This window comes from Mesoplodon mirus (assembly GCF_964341445.2).
Source record: "Mesoplodon mirus genome assembly, chromosome: 6".
Lineage (NCBI taxonomy): Eukaryota > Metazoa > Chordata > Mammalia > Artiodactyla > Ziphiidae > Mesoplodon > Mesoplodon mirus.
The window spans coordinates 80,090,058-80,107,464 of NC_138982.1; the positions used below are offsets into that span (position 1 = coordinate 80,090,058).

A 17,407-nucleotide genomic window follows, 5' to 3' on the forward strand; every position below is an offset into this window, starting at 1 on the left:
CAGTATCACAAATTTTGATATTTTGTGTTTATACTTTCACTAAGTTAAAAATATTTTTTAAATTCCTTGTGATTTCTTTAAGACATGAGCTATTAATTTTCAAATATTGGGGGATTTTAAGACATTTGTTACGGATTTCTAATTTAATTTCTCTTATGATCAGAGAACTTACTCTGCTTGATTTTAATTCTTTATTGTTTCATGACTCAGTCTATATTTGTGAATATTCCACATCTAATGAAAAAAGATGCACATTTTCATTAGTGTGGTGTAGGTGTCTATTTATGTCAGTTAGGTCAATTTGGTTAAGAGAGTTGCTTAAGTTTTTTAAAGCCTTACCAATTTTTGTCCTTAGACAACTCAAGTGAAGTGCTAAGCAATCAGATTCTACACAGTACTGAATTGAACTAGGGCTGGTCTGCAGCTTTAATTAGATTAGGTTTCTCTTCAAAATTTCTTTGCTCCTCAATCCAACATACAAACTTCCCTAACCCTTCCTCAAGGGGCTGATTCCTAATTTTCCCAGTATTTGTGCAGAAAGAGGGTTGAGATGCAGTTTCAGATAGTTTCATTCAGCTTGGGTCAAATTCTATAATAACCCCTGAATGCAAGCACTTTGAGACTGCATAAATTCTCTGTGCTTTCTTATTTGCTGCCACTTTCTCAAAAAAATTCTGAGAGTGGTGGGGTTAGTTGGCAGAGAATTGCCAAACTGAATAATTTTGTGTTTAGAGCTATTTCAGATTCCCATTCAACAGTTCAGTCCAGATAGTCATTAAACCTATAGTTGTTCCTATTCTTTGCAGTCTGTCCATCTACAGAAGGCCCATTCCTTTCCTGACCTGTGTCCAGCTCAGTCACTTGCCCCAGGTATAAAAGCAGCTGCGGTTTTCTGCTTATCTATGAATGGCTCTTATCTCTCTGGAATTCAGTTAATCAGGGCTTCTTTGAATCCACCACTCTTCAGAAGCCTCGTAGAAAAGTATAATTTTAACTTTATCATTGTTATTATCACAGGATTTTATTATTGTTGTGTCGTCATTGTTACCATGGGGATGAAGAATTTTTATATCTTTCAACATCTTATCTGGAAATGGAAAGCCCCTCCACTTATATCTAATCTCTTGGAAATACTGTTAAAGCTGTATTGAAGGCATGTGGAACAAAGGAATGGAAACCAGGTAAACTGGTTAATCCATTACTGACACTAGTAGGTATTCATTGAAGTGCTCAGGGTAATGCCAAATAATTGTGTTTTTCCTCATAATATATTGAAAACTCAATGGTGAGATTTCCCAAAGATTATGTGGAGAAAGTTATGTCTGATATATGGATAAAGTAAAGCAAATTGACAACTAAATTTGGAAGATTTGTAAGGTGATTCATTAGAAAATAGTAAATCCCGGTTAAGATCAGATAGAGATATGTTATGGTAAATAAATAATTGAATATCAGAAGACAAAACCCCCTTGGGTACAATGAATTATATCAACATTTATTTAAAGATTTCTAAGAATATATACCTATAATATGTCTTAATGGATAATTTAATCAATATTGTATTTGAAGTAGCAACTTGTGAATGTTAAATAAAATACCAATATTCTTTAGGAGACTAATACTCAGTGTACAAATGTCTTCACATATATAAATAGTCTACACTTTGGGAATGTTCTTGCCAATTGAGGTTCAACTGACATTTATAAAGTATTTAATCTGATAAATCTTGACATATGTATACCCCTGTGAAACCATCTCTACAATCAAGATAATAAACGTATCCAAGAGTTTCGTTGTGTCCTTTTGTAACCCTCCTTTCCAGCCCTCTCCATATCAGCCCCTTCCCCATCCCCAGGCAACCATTGGTCTGCTTTCTGTCACTCTGCATTAGTTTTCATTTCCTAAAATTTTATATAAATGGAATCATATAGTATCTAACCTTTTTTGTCTGGTTTCTCTAACTCAATGTAAGATTCATTATTTTGAGATTCATCCATGGTATAGCACATATCAATAGTGCATACCTTTTTATTACTGCATAGTAGACCACTGAACAAACATACAAGATTTGTTTTTTCATTTAGTTTTCAACGGAGATGTTAGTTGTTTTAGTTTTTGATTACTAAAGATATTTGAATTTTTGGCTGCTATGAATGTCTTTGTATGGATATATGCTTTCATTTATCTAGGGTAAATAACTACATGTAAAGTGGCTAGGTCATATTATAAGTGTATGTTTAAATCTTTAGAACCTGACAAATGGTTATACCATTGTACATTCCCACCAGTAGTGTGTAACAGATTCTGTTTCTTCTACATTCTTGCCAGTACTTGGTATGATCAGTCTTTTAAATTATAGTTATGATAATAGGTGTATTATTATATCTCACTGTAGTTTTAATTTGATTTTCTTAATAATGAATGTTTTTGAGTATCTTTTCGTATGCGTATTTTTATCACTATATTTTCATTTGTGAATTATTTATTCAAATCTTTGGCCTATATTTTTACAGGGTTGCTTGCTTATTATTGAGTTCTGAGAAATTAAAAAATGTTATTCTAGATACAAGTCCTTTATCAGATATATGCTTTGCAAATATTTTCTCCTAGTCCATGGCTTAACTTTTCACTCTCAAAATTGTCTTTTAAAGAGCAGAAATTTTTAGTTTTGAAAAAATCCAATTTATCCATACATTTGTTCTTTTATGGAGCATGTTATTGGTATATTATCTAAAACACTTTTGCCTAACCTAAGGTAACAAAATTTTTCTCCTTTCTCCCTAGATTTATGGTTTTAGGTTTTATATTAAAGCTTATGATCCATTGTAAGTTAACTGTTAAAAATATAGTACAAAGTATGGATCAAAGTTATTTTTTTTACAAAAGGACATTCAATTATTTAAATATCATTTGTAGAAAAGACTATTCTTTCTCTGCTTAATTACCTTTGCATCTTTATAAAAAAATCGGTTGTCTATATATGTGTAGATGTATTTCTGGATTCTGTTGAGTTCCATTGACATATATGTCTTTGGACCGATACCAACCTGACTCAATAACACACGAATTTTTTAAAAAGTCTTGAAATTAGGTAGTGTTGGTTCTCCAAGATTGTTCTTTTTAAAAGCTGTTTTGGCTACTCTAAATCCTTTGCATTTCTACATGGACTTTAGAATCAGTTTGTCAATTTCTATTAAAAAGTCTGATGGATATTTATTGGGATTGTATTGAACTACAGATCAATTGGGAGAGAACTGATATATTAATAATATTGAGACATGTAATTTTTCATGTTTTAAGGTCTTCTTTAACTTCTCTCAGAAATGTTTTCTGGTTTTCAATGCATGGGTCTTTCACATCTGTTGTTTAATTTATGCCTAAGTGTTGCAGGTTGACAGAAATAAAATTAATTTTTGTATACTGACCTTATATCCTGTACTTTGTTAAACTCACTTACTAGTTCTAGTAGCTCTTTTGTAGACTTCATTAGATTTTCTTCATAGATGATCATGTTGTCTATGAAAAAGGATGATTTAACTTCTTTTCCAGTCTGGCTAACTTTTATTTCTTTCTCTTGCCTGACTACACTGGTTAGAATCCCCAGTACAATGTTAATTAGAAGCAGATGTGAATTATATATATATATATATATATATATATATATATATATATATATATATATATATATATATATATATATATATATATATATATATATATATATTAGTCTGCCTGGTGGGAAAAAATAGGCACTATTCCCTTTGTTTGAGTGTTGGGTACCATTTCCTTTAATCCTTTCAGATGGTTCTTTACCTGTCCCTGGGTAGCTACATCATAGGTACGTGTTGATCTGTTAGAGGAGGAAACTGTAGATCTCTGGGATCCTCCCTTTAGGAGCTGTAGCTGCTTTGGTTTCCCCAGTTTCTCATCTCCATCTTCTCAGCATAGAGAGTTGACTGGTTTCCTCTTCTCCCTTTGCTGTAGTCTAGAAACTCTCTCAGGGCAGTAAAGAAGTATGGTTGTAGGGTTCACTTCTTTTGTTTCTTATCTGTCAGAAATTACTGTTCTTCATTGTCTGATGTCCCATGTCTTAAAAACCACAGCTTCATTTATTATGGCTGTTTCTGTTTGTTTGAGGCAGGATGTTAAATCTTGTCCCTGTTACTCTACCGTGGTCAGAAGTGTAAGTTCAAAGCTTTGTCTGATTCCTTCTTATCTTGTAAGGATTCACTTAAATGTTTCCTCCTCAGATAGGCCCTTCCCTAACAACACTCTCAAAAATAGGTCCAACTTTTCCACGTCTAATTTTTTTCTTTCATAGGATTGCTTTATTTTTTCAACTATAATTGTATATCTACGAATTTCTTTTTATGTTTTCTTTTATAAATTGAGGGAAGAGACTATAATTATTTCATTCATCATTATATATCTATTGCCTAAAAAATCTTTTACACAGAAGATGCTTAATAAATATTTTTTAAATAAATGGACTTTTCCCATTCATTGTTTACCATAATTTTTGCTAGTTTTTGTTCCTTGAGGCATTCCTCTTATTCTTTGTTTTACTCCTCCTCCATTCTTGACTTTCTCTATTTATTTTTGGCTGCGTTGGGTCTTTGTTGCTGCATGCAGGCTTTCTCTAGGTGCAGCAAGTGGGGGCTACTCTTCGTTGCGGTGTGCAGGCTTCTCATCACGGTGGCTTCTCGTTGTGGAGCATGGGCTCTAGGCTCGTGGGCTTCAGTTGTGGCATGTGGGCTCAGTAGCTGTGGCTCACGGGTTTAGTTGCTCCGTGGCATGTGGGATGTTCCCAGACCAGGGCTCGAACCTGGATCCCCTGCATTGGCAGGCAGATTCTTAACCACTGCGCCACCAGGGAAGCCCGCTCCATTCATTTTTGAAAATGTTTATTTGTCTCTCTTTGCTAGTTTTCTCTTATCTTCCCCTTTTCGTTCAATTTTTCTTTATGTTACTGATGTGTATTTCCAGAATCTGTTATGACTCCCCACACTCTGAACAAACTATGCAGTGAAAGACAGAAAATGTCTGTAGATAGGACTGAAACTTCCAAAGGATTCCCCAATGCATAACTAGAAATTGATGCATAAGCACCTTTTCTGACAATGTTCTACCTTAAGCATACCTTTCAAACCTCCTTTGGTTCAAATGGTATATTATCAATTTTTAACTAGCAGAATTTGTCATTATAACAAGTAGAAAGAGTACTAGGTGATGAGGCAGCTGACTGGATGTTAGCCCTAAATTCTTCCATAGATTTGCTGTATTCTGGAAAGGTTATTTAACCTGTGACGTGGTTTCATCTTCTATTATAATAATAATGTGTAATATTTATAGAAGTGCAATTACAAACACTAATCTTGAAAAGTTCCAGAAGTCTCTAAGGGGAAAGTAGGGATTATGATTTTTACTTTATATATGAGAAAAAAGAAACTCAGTTAAATGACTTGCTTAAGATTATAAATGTAATGAGTAGTCAATAAGAAGAAAAGGCAGAACTTGATATAAACCTTCTCACCCTATGTCTCTTGCTCTTTCCAAAGCATTTCTTTGCATCCACAAATCATAGTCCCATGGAAGACATAGAACATCTTTTATGGCCTTCTGAGGACTTGATTTTACTCCTGTCTTGACACTTTAACTCTTTGTTTAGAAGAAACTATGATTTATTTGCAAAATTCCAGTGAACCCAGAAGCCATGTCTACTCTCATTTATCAAATCTGAAAAGTCCGCTGGCTATTCATGTGAGCAAAAAGAGTCTCCTGTCATGCTCTATCGCACTACCATCATCATTGACTTGCTGAGCTCATACTTGTGCTGGGTGTAGAGGATAATAACAATTTTAGATGTGGTCTTCAGGTTCTTATCATGCATTTATAAAGGTAGAGTATATGCATAAAAATACAAACAAATCTAAATACCAATTAAATGGTTCAGACACTACTGTGTACACCATACACATAGTGTACGGTGTATAGTGCCTGTACACCTTAGGCACTATAGACATTTAAATTAAGGAATTGGTGCAAAGTGCTCTAATGGCAGCAGGAAAGGTTTACTATAGGGAGTGAAATCTAAGGAAAGTTGCCAGGAGAGTTTCACTTATAAGTAAATTATAAATGTAGTAAGATACATACACTGGCTTAAGAGGAGTGTTTTTATAGGAGTAGTAGAAAATTCATTTGAAGATGCAGATAAGAATTATATTTTAGAGTACCCTGAATGAAGGTTTAAAATCTTGGCTTTTTTATTCTGAAGGCAACATAAGATTACTGAAGTAATGAACTTTAATATCATGGTTGATATTGTAGAATTCAGATTAACTAAGAGCCTGCTTCTTATCCTCAGTATCCAACTTCTTTTTACTATAAAAGCATTATGTGTTTATTATAGAAATACCATAAAATATATTAAAATTTATAAAACCTACAATCTCATGTTCCAGAAACTTTATCTGTGCAGATGGATGCATTCTCTCTCTCTCACACACACACACACACACACACAGTAGGGGGATTCTACCTTGAGAAGGCTAAACTAGGATTCTGAAGTCTGAGTATGTGTGTTAAACCACCTGGAAACTATTTTCAGGAAAGGTTTTGGCTGAAACCGTTTAGGTGGTAGGGGATGGGTAATGAAGAATAGTATAGGGGAGAGGTCAGCAAATTTATGTGAGGAGCAAGACAGTAAATATTTAGGTCTCATGGGCCATATGGTTTTTTATTTTTTCAGGTGGGCAATTTTTTTTAACATCTTTACTAGAGTATAATTGCTTTACAATGGTGTGTTAGTTTCTGCTTTAATAACAAAGTGAATCAGTTATACATATACATATGTCCCCATATCTCTTCCCTCTTGCATCTTCCTCCCTCCCACCCTCCATATCCCACCCCTCTAGGTGGTCACAAAGCATTGAGCTGATCTCCCTGTGCTATGTAGTTGCTTCCCACTGGCTATCTATTTTACGTTTGGTAGTGTATATATGTCCATGCCACTCTCTCACTTTGTCCCAGCTTACCCTTCCCCCTCCCCGTATCCTCAAGTCCATTCTCTAGGGGCCATATGGTTTCTGTTGCAACTAATCAACTCGTCCATTGTAGTTTGGAAGCAGCCAGAAACAATACATAAATGAATAAGTTTGGCTGTGTTCCAATACAACTTTTATGGAAATTTTAATTATGGAAACTAAAATTACATATAAATTTCAGGTGTCAAGAAATGTTATAATACCTAATAAGTTTCTGTTTTAGTAACAGCAGAAGCCAACACAGATATGTGTTCTATCACAAGGCACCAGGAGTAGAGGCGGTGGGAAGCGCTGAAAAAGGGGGTGCTCAGAGTAGAAAACTAAAGAATAGTTCTGAGCAAAAATAAGTCACCCTCTGCACCCCAGAAAAATTTTAAGGCTTTCACAGGTATTGACTTCCTATAGCTAATGGAACACAAAATTTTAGGTTTTTATAAGTGATGTAATTCCATTAAGTATGCACAAGCTGGTGAGGTGAGGTCTGAAGAAATTCAGGATACAAGCAACAAACATGTATGTATCCATATATATATTTTATACAAATATGAGATTGTCTTATATGTATTAAGTTCTTTTTAAACATATTGATTAACATATTATATACATCTCCTCATGTCAATAAGTACTCACCCATAATATCACTAGTATCATCTGCACCTCCAATCATACTCTCACTCCCCACTCTTTCTGCACCATTTAATAGAATATTTGACACACCATCTTCAGATTTGCATTTGCTACCATGGTAAATGTTAATATTAGTGACTTTTATTTGTGACCTTAATTCCCCAGTTTCACAGTGTTTGTTTCCTAAAATCACTATAGAAATGTGTGTTTGTATATTCTATTTTAATGAAAAGCATCAGAAATGCTACCCCTAAGAAATCTAATTACATTAGAAAAAGCAAGTACTGTGGCCCTGGTTACAATAATTTTATAAAATGGCCAAAGGCATAAGGTTTCCAAAATAAGCATTCAATTATTATTGATGCTAGAATATCAAGTTTATTATTTACAAGGACACCATGGCTCTTCCTCCTCAAAACAGAAGACAATAAGCTCTTGGACTAATAGCATATTACACATGGTTTGAAATAAACACTGAAACAATGAATATGGGTAAATGGGTATATGATATAACTATTTGAAATATTTATATAATTTTTATTAAAATTATCAGGTTGCATTTCCATAACAAAACAAAAATTTGCATGCATGCTGAATGTGTTTTTAAAAACACATTACTGAGCACAGATATATGGATTTAACTCAAGCATTATGACTTAAAAAAAGCTATTTGCCTAACCTTTATTGAACTTACTCTGGTAGGAAGTACGGATCCGTTTCGTTAAATCAGGATAAAAGTTAGACAGGCCACGCATGCAAAAGTTGTCTTTGGAACATGCCAGAACACCAGCATCAGCAGCAGGCAGAAGAAAGAGAGAAAAATAGTCTAAAGTGAAAGGAAGTGATATCATACCAGAATATAGAACAGCCAAGATGAAGAAATTGCAGCAAGTTTAGGTAATCAAATTAGAAAGGAGATATTAAAAAAATAAATCAATTAGAAAGTGAGGTGATAGATGAATGATGAGAATGCTGTAGTAATTTTATATAATCAAATATCAAATAAATGGCATATTTCTCTTTATGATTTTTACATAGTAAACTTATTTAGCTTATAAATAATATGTATGTTACCTCATAAATATAAAAATGGTTGTCTTTAATCTTCAGTATTAACAAGAAAGCTTAGGGATTTTAGTCTTTTTTTTAATAACAAAGTGAGTACTCATCATATATACTAAATACAAGCAGAGTTTATAACTTCATCACAGTTTTCCTAATTTTAAAGTCATTAAAATTCTGAGCTCTAATCATAATTTTTGAGGCTCAGTAAGTTTAAATTAAATAATAATTGTATTACCTCTGTCAAAATATACACTTTGTCATCCCACTGTGTATATCCAGCAAGTAATTTAGATGCTGTCTTAGGATCCACAGCTTTTCTGATTGAATTAGTGTTTCAGCATTCAAACAGTGCCTACTATCCCCTAACATCTTTCTATCAAGAGTCCATGAACTTTCAAAAGTCAACTTTCTCTTTCTCGATCGTGAGGGAATCTCATGGTACATTCATGCACAATTTCTCTTATTCTGCCTTTCTTTCAAAACCCAGTCGTGGTAGAAGCAGAACCTGTCTAATTTTTTGCTAGCACTCATAAAATATTTTTAAAAGTTGAGATCCCTAACAAAAAACAAAGAAACTTCAGGTTCTGAAGGAGAACTTTTGTGCTCCTGAAAATGGTCTAAATTAGCAATTTGGAAAGGGTATAGGTTTACGAAAGAAAGATTAACAAAGAAGGAGAATTTCAGTATATCAAATAATTTTTCATTAGTTCAAAAGGAAACTTCATTTATTACCACATTCAGATGTTAAATTTGGCACATTTGCTATTTAGAAAATAACACCTACCATAATGTACTCTTTTTACTTTAAAATATTCTTTACATGGGTATATTTAGTAAAAGTGTCAATATTCAACTGATTATTTAAAAAAACAGTAGAAAATTTTAAAAACTGTATAAAGTAACACATAATACTATAGATGCATTTCCACCTGCAAACCTTTTAGCTCAGCCAATTTTTTACCAACTAAACTATGTCAGTGGACAGAAAATATACAAAATGTTGGCAATGTTTGCAAAGCCAACTATTTGGATATATACTGAAATTTTAGTACAACTTTGGATAATTTGGCATATCAAGGTTTGGCATTATACGTAGAAAGTATTTTGGCTTGTATTTTAGTATGTTTTCCTAATTTGTCCTGTCAAGAAAAATATCATCTTTCATAGCATTTTAAAATGTTAATAATGTTTACTGCATTTGTGAAAATACCTCCAAGAAAGTCACCATCCAACAAGGAAAGGTGACAGCCAAAAAATGGAGTTAATTAAAAAAATTAAAACTAGTGAATGACCTTAAGTTATATTTTTAAAGCTATCATATATTAGAAGAAAGCTATCCCAATTAACACAACCATCGCAAGCAGCTTTTTCAACTAGAGAGCCTGATTTTCTTAGCCTTTTTATATTTAATACCTTATTTTTTGTCATTTTTTAGGAATTCAACTTAAGAAACTTGAGATCCTTCCTAACATTAACAACAAATTGTGGTTTAAACACCTCCTTTACCCTTTCAAAGATTCTTACTATGTTTCTGACCAATTTTACTTACGTGGTATTGTAAATTATGTTGACTTTATATTGCTGTGCATTTGAATAGCATCACAGAAGACAAGAAATCTAAAGGTAAGAAAACAGGTGAACTAATCAAGTTCATAACGATCTTATCTCCTACCTGCAATGAACTGCTTGTTTTTTCGAGGAGACCGTGGTTGTCGTTGGTATAGGTCACTTGATCTATATAGGTCAATGGTCCCCATGCTTAACAGTACTGTCTTCTGTATAAAATCCACCACAGCCAACCCATTGCAGTTCCCAAATGCAACTCTGAGAGAAAAAAAAAAGCAACTAGAATTTATTACGCCAACCATTATTATTTTTATCTCTGAATTTAAAAATAAATAAGATTATTGGAAACTAATGCTTTAGGGTTGGGTAAGTCAGGCAGTGACTGGTGAAAGTCAGGAAGGATATGGTGCCTTTACATAGGATAGGTTAACCTTATATAATAGTCATGACCACTGCAAAAAATAGGAATGACCTGCAATCATATTTTGTCATAAATTTTATCATGTAAGTAGTAATTACTCAACTTGCTCTTTAACTTGATTTTATGTTTTTACAGACAAATCATATAAAATCTTTTTGCTATGAAGGGGGGAATAGATCAAGAAATGTCACACTTCAATAGCTACAGCTGCTTAGGTATGCAATTAGGTGAATTTTTCAAATAAAATAATAATTAGGTTCAAAATTAATTCTCTTCTTAAACAGAGTGTATATTTAACACAAGATTTTACATAAAGATTAACTTCATATATCAAAGGTTTTGACACCATAGTAGATATGAACAGAGACTTAACTCATTCACAAAAATATTAAAATTTCTCAATCTTTTGTTCTTTATTTTGTCCCATTTACTAAAATACAAAGGCCATTTGATTAATTTCTTAACTAAATCTCCTGAAAAATTAAAATGGATCTCCTAAGCAGGCATTTTGGTCACCTTAACAATTGGCATACACTGAACTCTCTTTTTTCTCCATTTACAACATGCCCTCTAGCTGAACAATTGTAAATCTGCTTTTTGTTTCCTAAGTATAAAATAGTTGCATAAAAGTTGTTTTGCTCATTTTATATAATTCCACATTGTTTTATTACTTAGATTGAATATGATTGACAAATCATCTGCTTACTCTAAATCTAGTTATTTCTATTCCACCATATTGCCTTCCTCACGAAAAGTGAAAAGTTTTGCTACCATACTATACTAGATGTTTTGCTATTTTACATAAAGTTCTACATCTTCCAGGAAGACAGGCTCTGGAAAATTGGAAAAAACATTGTTATAAAAGTCAGAAGATCCTATCTCATCATTTATAGGTTATGCGATTGAGAAAAATTAATTAATGAATCTTTTGAGGCCTTAGCTTCTTTACTTTGTAATGAGAATTATAATGCTATATTTATTTAGCTCACAGAGCTTTTATTAGCATCAAGTCAGAAATGTTATTAAAGTACTTTGAAAATTTTCCACACAAAAGTAGAATTGATATTAATATTATTAGAAGTGCAATATTATACATACTACATATTGTAGCAAATTAATATCTCTGAACTTTTAATGTTAAAAAGTAGTTAATTACTTCTGCTTACAGGTATGAGAGAGTTCCCAAATGCAGTACTGAGAAGAGAAAAAAAGGCAACTAGAATGTATGACACCAACAAAAATATTTTTCTTTTTGAATTAAAAATAAGAATACTGGGGACTTCCCTGGTGGTGCGGTGCTTAAGAATCCACATGCCAATGTAGGGGACACAGGTTTGATCCCTGGTCCAGGAAGAACCTATGTGCCAGGGAGCAACTAAGCCTGTGAGCCACAACTATTGAAGTGGGCCTAAAGCCCGTGCTCTGCAACAAAATCCACCGCAATGAGAAACCTGTGCGCCACAATGAAGAGTAGCCCCAACTCAATGCAACTAGAGAAAGCCTGCATGCAGCAACAAAGACTCAATGCAGCCATAAATAAATAAGTAAGTAAGAATCCTGGGAAGTTATACCTTAGGTTTGGGGAGGTTAGGAAATTGTTGTTGAAAAGTCAATATGGATACTGGATTTAATCTCCTACCTTAACTAGGAAGCTGAACAAAATATGTTAAACAGCAGTTTTCACACATTGGTCAACAGGCAACATAGAATAAGATGAGAGAAGGATAACGATCGAAGTAAACTTTAGTTTAAACTAAGTGTTCTAGTTTACTGAATGGAGAGATTTCCCAGAAAACCAAAACTCAAGGCGAGATCAGAATCTCATCAAACCAAGGAGACAGAAATCAGAGTCTGATGTGGCAAAAACAGAATTTATGAGGCAAAATACTAGAGAGAAGAGAGCTGCATAGACAGAATACACCAGAGATTTATAGAACGGTTCTCTTGAAATTTTGTCGGTACTGATCTGTGCATCCATGTGAATAAACTACCCCAGGCTTGGGAACAAACCACCAAAAGGATGAAGCAGAACAATTCACAAAGCTCATACAAGGCTGAGAATATTTCATGTCACTGCCAGCCAAACTGCTAAGATCTCCAACTACATGGGAAAACAGATATAGGGGTGTCAGTCACTTCAGTAGTGGGAACAAATTAGCCATAAACTAAAGGCTTTTCTAGACCCACCCTAAAAAAGCTTAAAAACAATGATTCTAAGTAACATAATTTCCTTCCAGATAACTATCTATTGAAAAAAATCCAACAAAATATCACCATAAATGTAAAATTCACAATGTTAACTATATGAAAAGTAGTTAGTATCAAGAAAAAGACTGATAACCAGAGGAAAAAAGTAAATCACCAGAAACATACCTAGAAATAAAACAGATGATAAAATTAGCAGAAAAGGATATTAAAAATGCTTTGGAAAATATATTCCAGATATTCAAGAAGGCTGAGGAAAACATGAATGTGATAAAGTGAGAATTAATTAGAAGACATTAAAAAGACTCAAATTTTGAGAGAGAATTTTATCATTTCAGATATATTTTTATCTGAATATTAGACATCATAGCAGAGAAGAATAGTGAACTTGAATAAATAGCAATAGAAAATTTCCAAAAAGAAACATGAGAGGGAAGAAAACCCCAAAGCATCACTGACCCCTGGGACAAAATTGAGCAGTCTAGAATAAATGTAATTGGAGCCTCAGAAAGGAAGATCAGCAGAAAACACATTTAAAGCTATGAAGCCAAAATACCACAATGATAGCCAAACTTGGTAACAGTAAACCTAAAGATCCAAGAAACTCAAAGGATCCTAAACAGAATAAACATAAAGAAAAATACATCATCACATTGTTGAAAACTAGTGATAAAGAAAAAAATGTTAAAAGCAGCCAGAGAGATAAGATATATTTCCTACACAGAGGCAAAGAATGATGAAATCTACTCATTGGAAACTACACAGACCAAAGTGACATGACATCTTGAAAGCAACAAATGATTATAATGGGTCAAAATAAAATTCTTTACTCAGCACATATCTTTCAAATGGGGAAATACAGATTTTTACTCATGAATAAAAATCTGAGGGAATTCATCACTAGGAGACATGTACTATAAGAAATAATAAAGGAGGAGATTGGTTCAAGATGGCGGAGTAGAAGGACATGTTCTCACTCCCTCTTTCGAGAACACCGGAATCACAACTAACTGCTGAACAATCATCGACAGAAGGACACTGGAACTCACCAAAAAAGATACCCCACATCCAAAGACAAAGGAGAAGCTGCAATGAGATGATAGGAGGGGTGCTATCACAATAAAATCAAACCCCATAACTGCTGGGTGGGTGACTCACAAACTGGAGAACACTTATACCACAGAAGTCCACCCACTGGAGTGAAGGTTCTGAGCCCCACGTCAGGCTTCCCAACCTGGGGGTCTGACAATGGGAGAATGAATTCCTAGAGAATCAGACTTTGAAGGCTAGTGGGATTTGATGGCAGGACTGGGGGAAACAGAGACTCCACTCTTAGAGGACACACACAAAGTAGTATGCACATCGGGACCCAGGGGAAGGAGCAGTGACCACATAGGAGACTGAACCAGACCTACCTGCTAGTGTTGGAGGGCCTCCTGCAGAGGCGGGGGGCAGCTGTGGCTCACCAAGGGACAAGGACACTGGCAGCAGAAGTTCTGGGAAGTACTCCGTGGCGTGAGCCCTCCTAGAGTCTGCCATTAGCCCCACCAAAGAGCCGGGGTAGGCTCCAGTGTTGGGTCACCTCAGGCCAAACAAGCAATAGGGAGGGAACCCAGCCCCACCCATCAGCAGACAAGTGGATTAAAGTTTTACTGAGCTCTGCCCACTAGAGCAACAGTCAGCTCTACCCACCACCAGTCCCTCCCATCAGGAAACTTCCACAAGCCTCTTAGATAGCCTCATCCACCAGAGGACAGACAGCAGAAGCAAGAAGAACTACAATCCTGCAGCCTGTGGAACGAAAACCACATTCACAGAAACACAGACAAGATGAAAAGGCAGAGGGCTATGAACCAGATGAAGGAACAAGATAAAACCCCAGAAAAACAACTAAATGAAGTGGAGATAGGCAACCTTCCAGAAAAAAAATTCAGAATAATGATAGCAAAGATGATCCAGGACCTCGGAAAAAGAACAGAGGCAAAGATCGAGAAGATGCAAGAAATATTTAATAAAGACCTAGAAAAATTAAAGAACAAACAGATGAACAGTACAATAGCTGAAATGAAAAATACACTAGGAGGAATCAACAGCAGAATAACTGAGGCAGAAGAACGGATAAGTGACCTGGAAGACAGAATGGTGGAATCCACTGCTGCAGAACAGAATAAAGAAAAAAGAATGAAAAGAAATGAAGACAGTCTAAGAGACCTCTGGGACAGCATCAAATGCAACAACATTCGCATTATAGGGGTCGCAGAAGGAGAAGAGAGAGAGAAAGGACCTGAGAAAATATTTGAGGAGATTATAGTCAAAAACTTCCCTAACATGGGAAAGGAAATAGCCACCCAAATCCAGCAAGTGAAGAGAGTCCCATACAGGACAAACCCAAGGAGAAACATGCCGAGACACATAGTAATCAAATTGACAAAAATTAGACGAAGAAAAATTGCTGAAAGCAGCAAGGGAAAAATCACAAATAACATACAAGGGAACTCCCATAAGGTTAACAGCAGATTTCTCAGCAGAAACTCTACAAGCCAGAAGGGAGTGGCATGATATACTTAAAGTGATGAAAGGGAAGAACCTACAACCAAGATTTCTCTACCCAGCAAGGATCTCATTCAGATTCGATGGAGAAATCAAAAATTTTACAGACAAGAAAAAGCTAAGAGAATTCAGCACCACCAAACCAGCTCTACAACAAATGCTAAAGGAATTTCTCTAAGCGGGAAACACAAGAGAAGAAAAGGACTTACAAAAATAAACCCAAGATATTTTTTGATCCACCTCCTAGAGTAATGGAAATAAAAACAAAAATAAACAAATGGGACCTAATGAAACTTAAAAGCTTTTGCACAGCAAAGGAAACCATAAACAAGACAAATGGGACATAATGAAACTTAAAAGCTTTTGCACAGCAAAGGAAACCATAAACAAGACGGAAAGACAACCCTCAGAATGGGAGAAAATATTTGCAAACAAAGCAACTGACAAGGGATTAATCTCCAAAATATATAAACAGCTCATGCAGCTCAATATTAAAAACACAAAAAACCCAATCTAAAAATGGGCAGAAGACCTAAATAGACATTTCTCCAAAGAAGACATATAGATGGGCAAGAAGCACATGAAAAGCTGCTCAACATCACTAATCATTAGAGAAATGCAAATCAAAACTACAATGAGGTATTACCTCACACCAGTTAGAATGGGCATCATCAGAAAATCTACAAACAACAAATGCTGGAGAGGGTGTGGAGAAAAAGGAACCCTCTTGCACTGTTGGTGGGAATGTAAATTGATACAGCCACTATGGAGAACAGTATGGGGGTTCCTTAAAGAACTAAAAATAGAATTACCATATGACCCAGCAATCCCACTACTGGGCATATATATACCCAGAGAAAACCATAATTCAAAAAGACACATGCACCCCAATGTTCACCACAGCACTATTTACAATAGCCAGATCATGGAAGCAACCTAAATGCCCATCGACAGACGAATGGATAAAGAAGATGTGGTACATATATACAATGGAATATTACTCAGCCATAAAAAGGAACGAAATTGGGTCATTTGTAGAGACGTGGATGCATCTAGAGACTGTCATACAGAGTGAAGTAAGTCAGAAAGAGAAAAACAAATATCGTATATTAACGCATATATGTGGAACCTAGAAAATGGTACAGATGAACTGGTTTGCAGAGCAGAAATTGAGACACAGATGTCGAGAACAAAACGTATGGACACCAAGGGAGGAAAGTGGCGGGTGGTGGTGGTGGTGGTGGTGGTGTGCTGAATTGGGAGATTGGGATTGACATGTATACACTGATGTGTATAAAATGGATGACTAATAAGGACCTGCAATATAAACAAACAAGCAAACAAAACAATACTAAACTTTCTTTGGGTTATTTGTATGGAAATATGTTAATATAAATGTTTCAGACATTACATGAAATTTCTAAAAATCTTATATGCTCTGGTATAATGTTATAAGTCATAATTCTAGTTATTACTTTAAAATGTATATCTCAGAAATAACTAAATTTCCTTGTCAATTGCATTATTATGAAGTTTCATTAAATCTTTAACCATGGTCATTTTTAAGTCTTTTGTCATTTACAGACAGTTCTGGGTGTATTCTGATGCTTTTGCAAATATGTTCCTATAAAAGGGTTTCATCTTCAAGGAATTCATGGAAAAGACTCTGACAAGTACAGGTTTCTGGTAACTGACTATACTGCTGAACTGAATGAATAAGCATTTTCAGAACTTGAATGGAAAACTGATGAACTCATAAAAGTGCTAACAAAAGATCAAGATAAAAAAATTAATTACGTGGGACTGAGTGACTGATGATGATTATAATTTTTGTGACTTTCTGTTTGAATAAAAAAATACATATATATGTATATATACACACACATACATATGTAGTATTTGCTCAACTGCTAAATATACACTTTTCACA

The 17,407-nt window shown here is 34.6% G+C and overlaps 1 protein-coding gene across 6 annotated transcripts in view; it reads right to left on the reverse strand.

Annotated features, from left to right (window-relative positions):
• Positions 1–17,407, reverse strand: part of STXBP5L (syntaxin binding protein 5L) — a 416,226-nt gene that overhangs the window by 93,290 nt on the left and 305,529 nt on the right. For 5 of the 6 annotated variants that reach the window (XM_082624250.1, XM_082624249.1, XM_082624248.1 and 2 more), the window contains exon 19: positions 10,408–10,559. In XM_082624250.1, the coding sequence (XP_082480376.1) occupies positions 10,408–10,559 (152 nt within the window). Of the gene's footprint in view, positions 1–8,364; positions 8,497–10,407; positions 10,560–17,407 lie in introns of all 6 variants that reach the window. The other variant, XM_082624251.1, reaches the window with a different exon arrangement.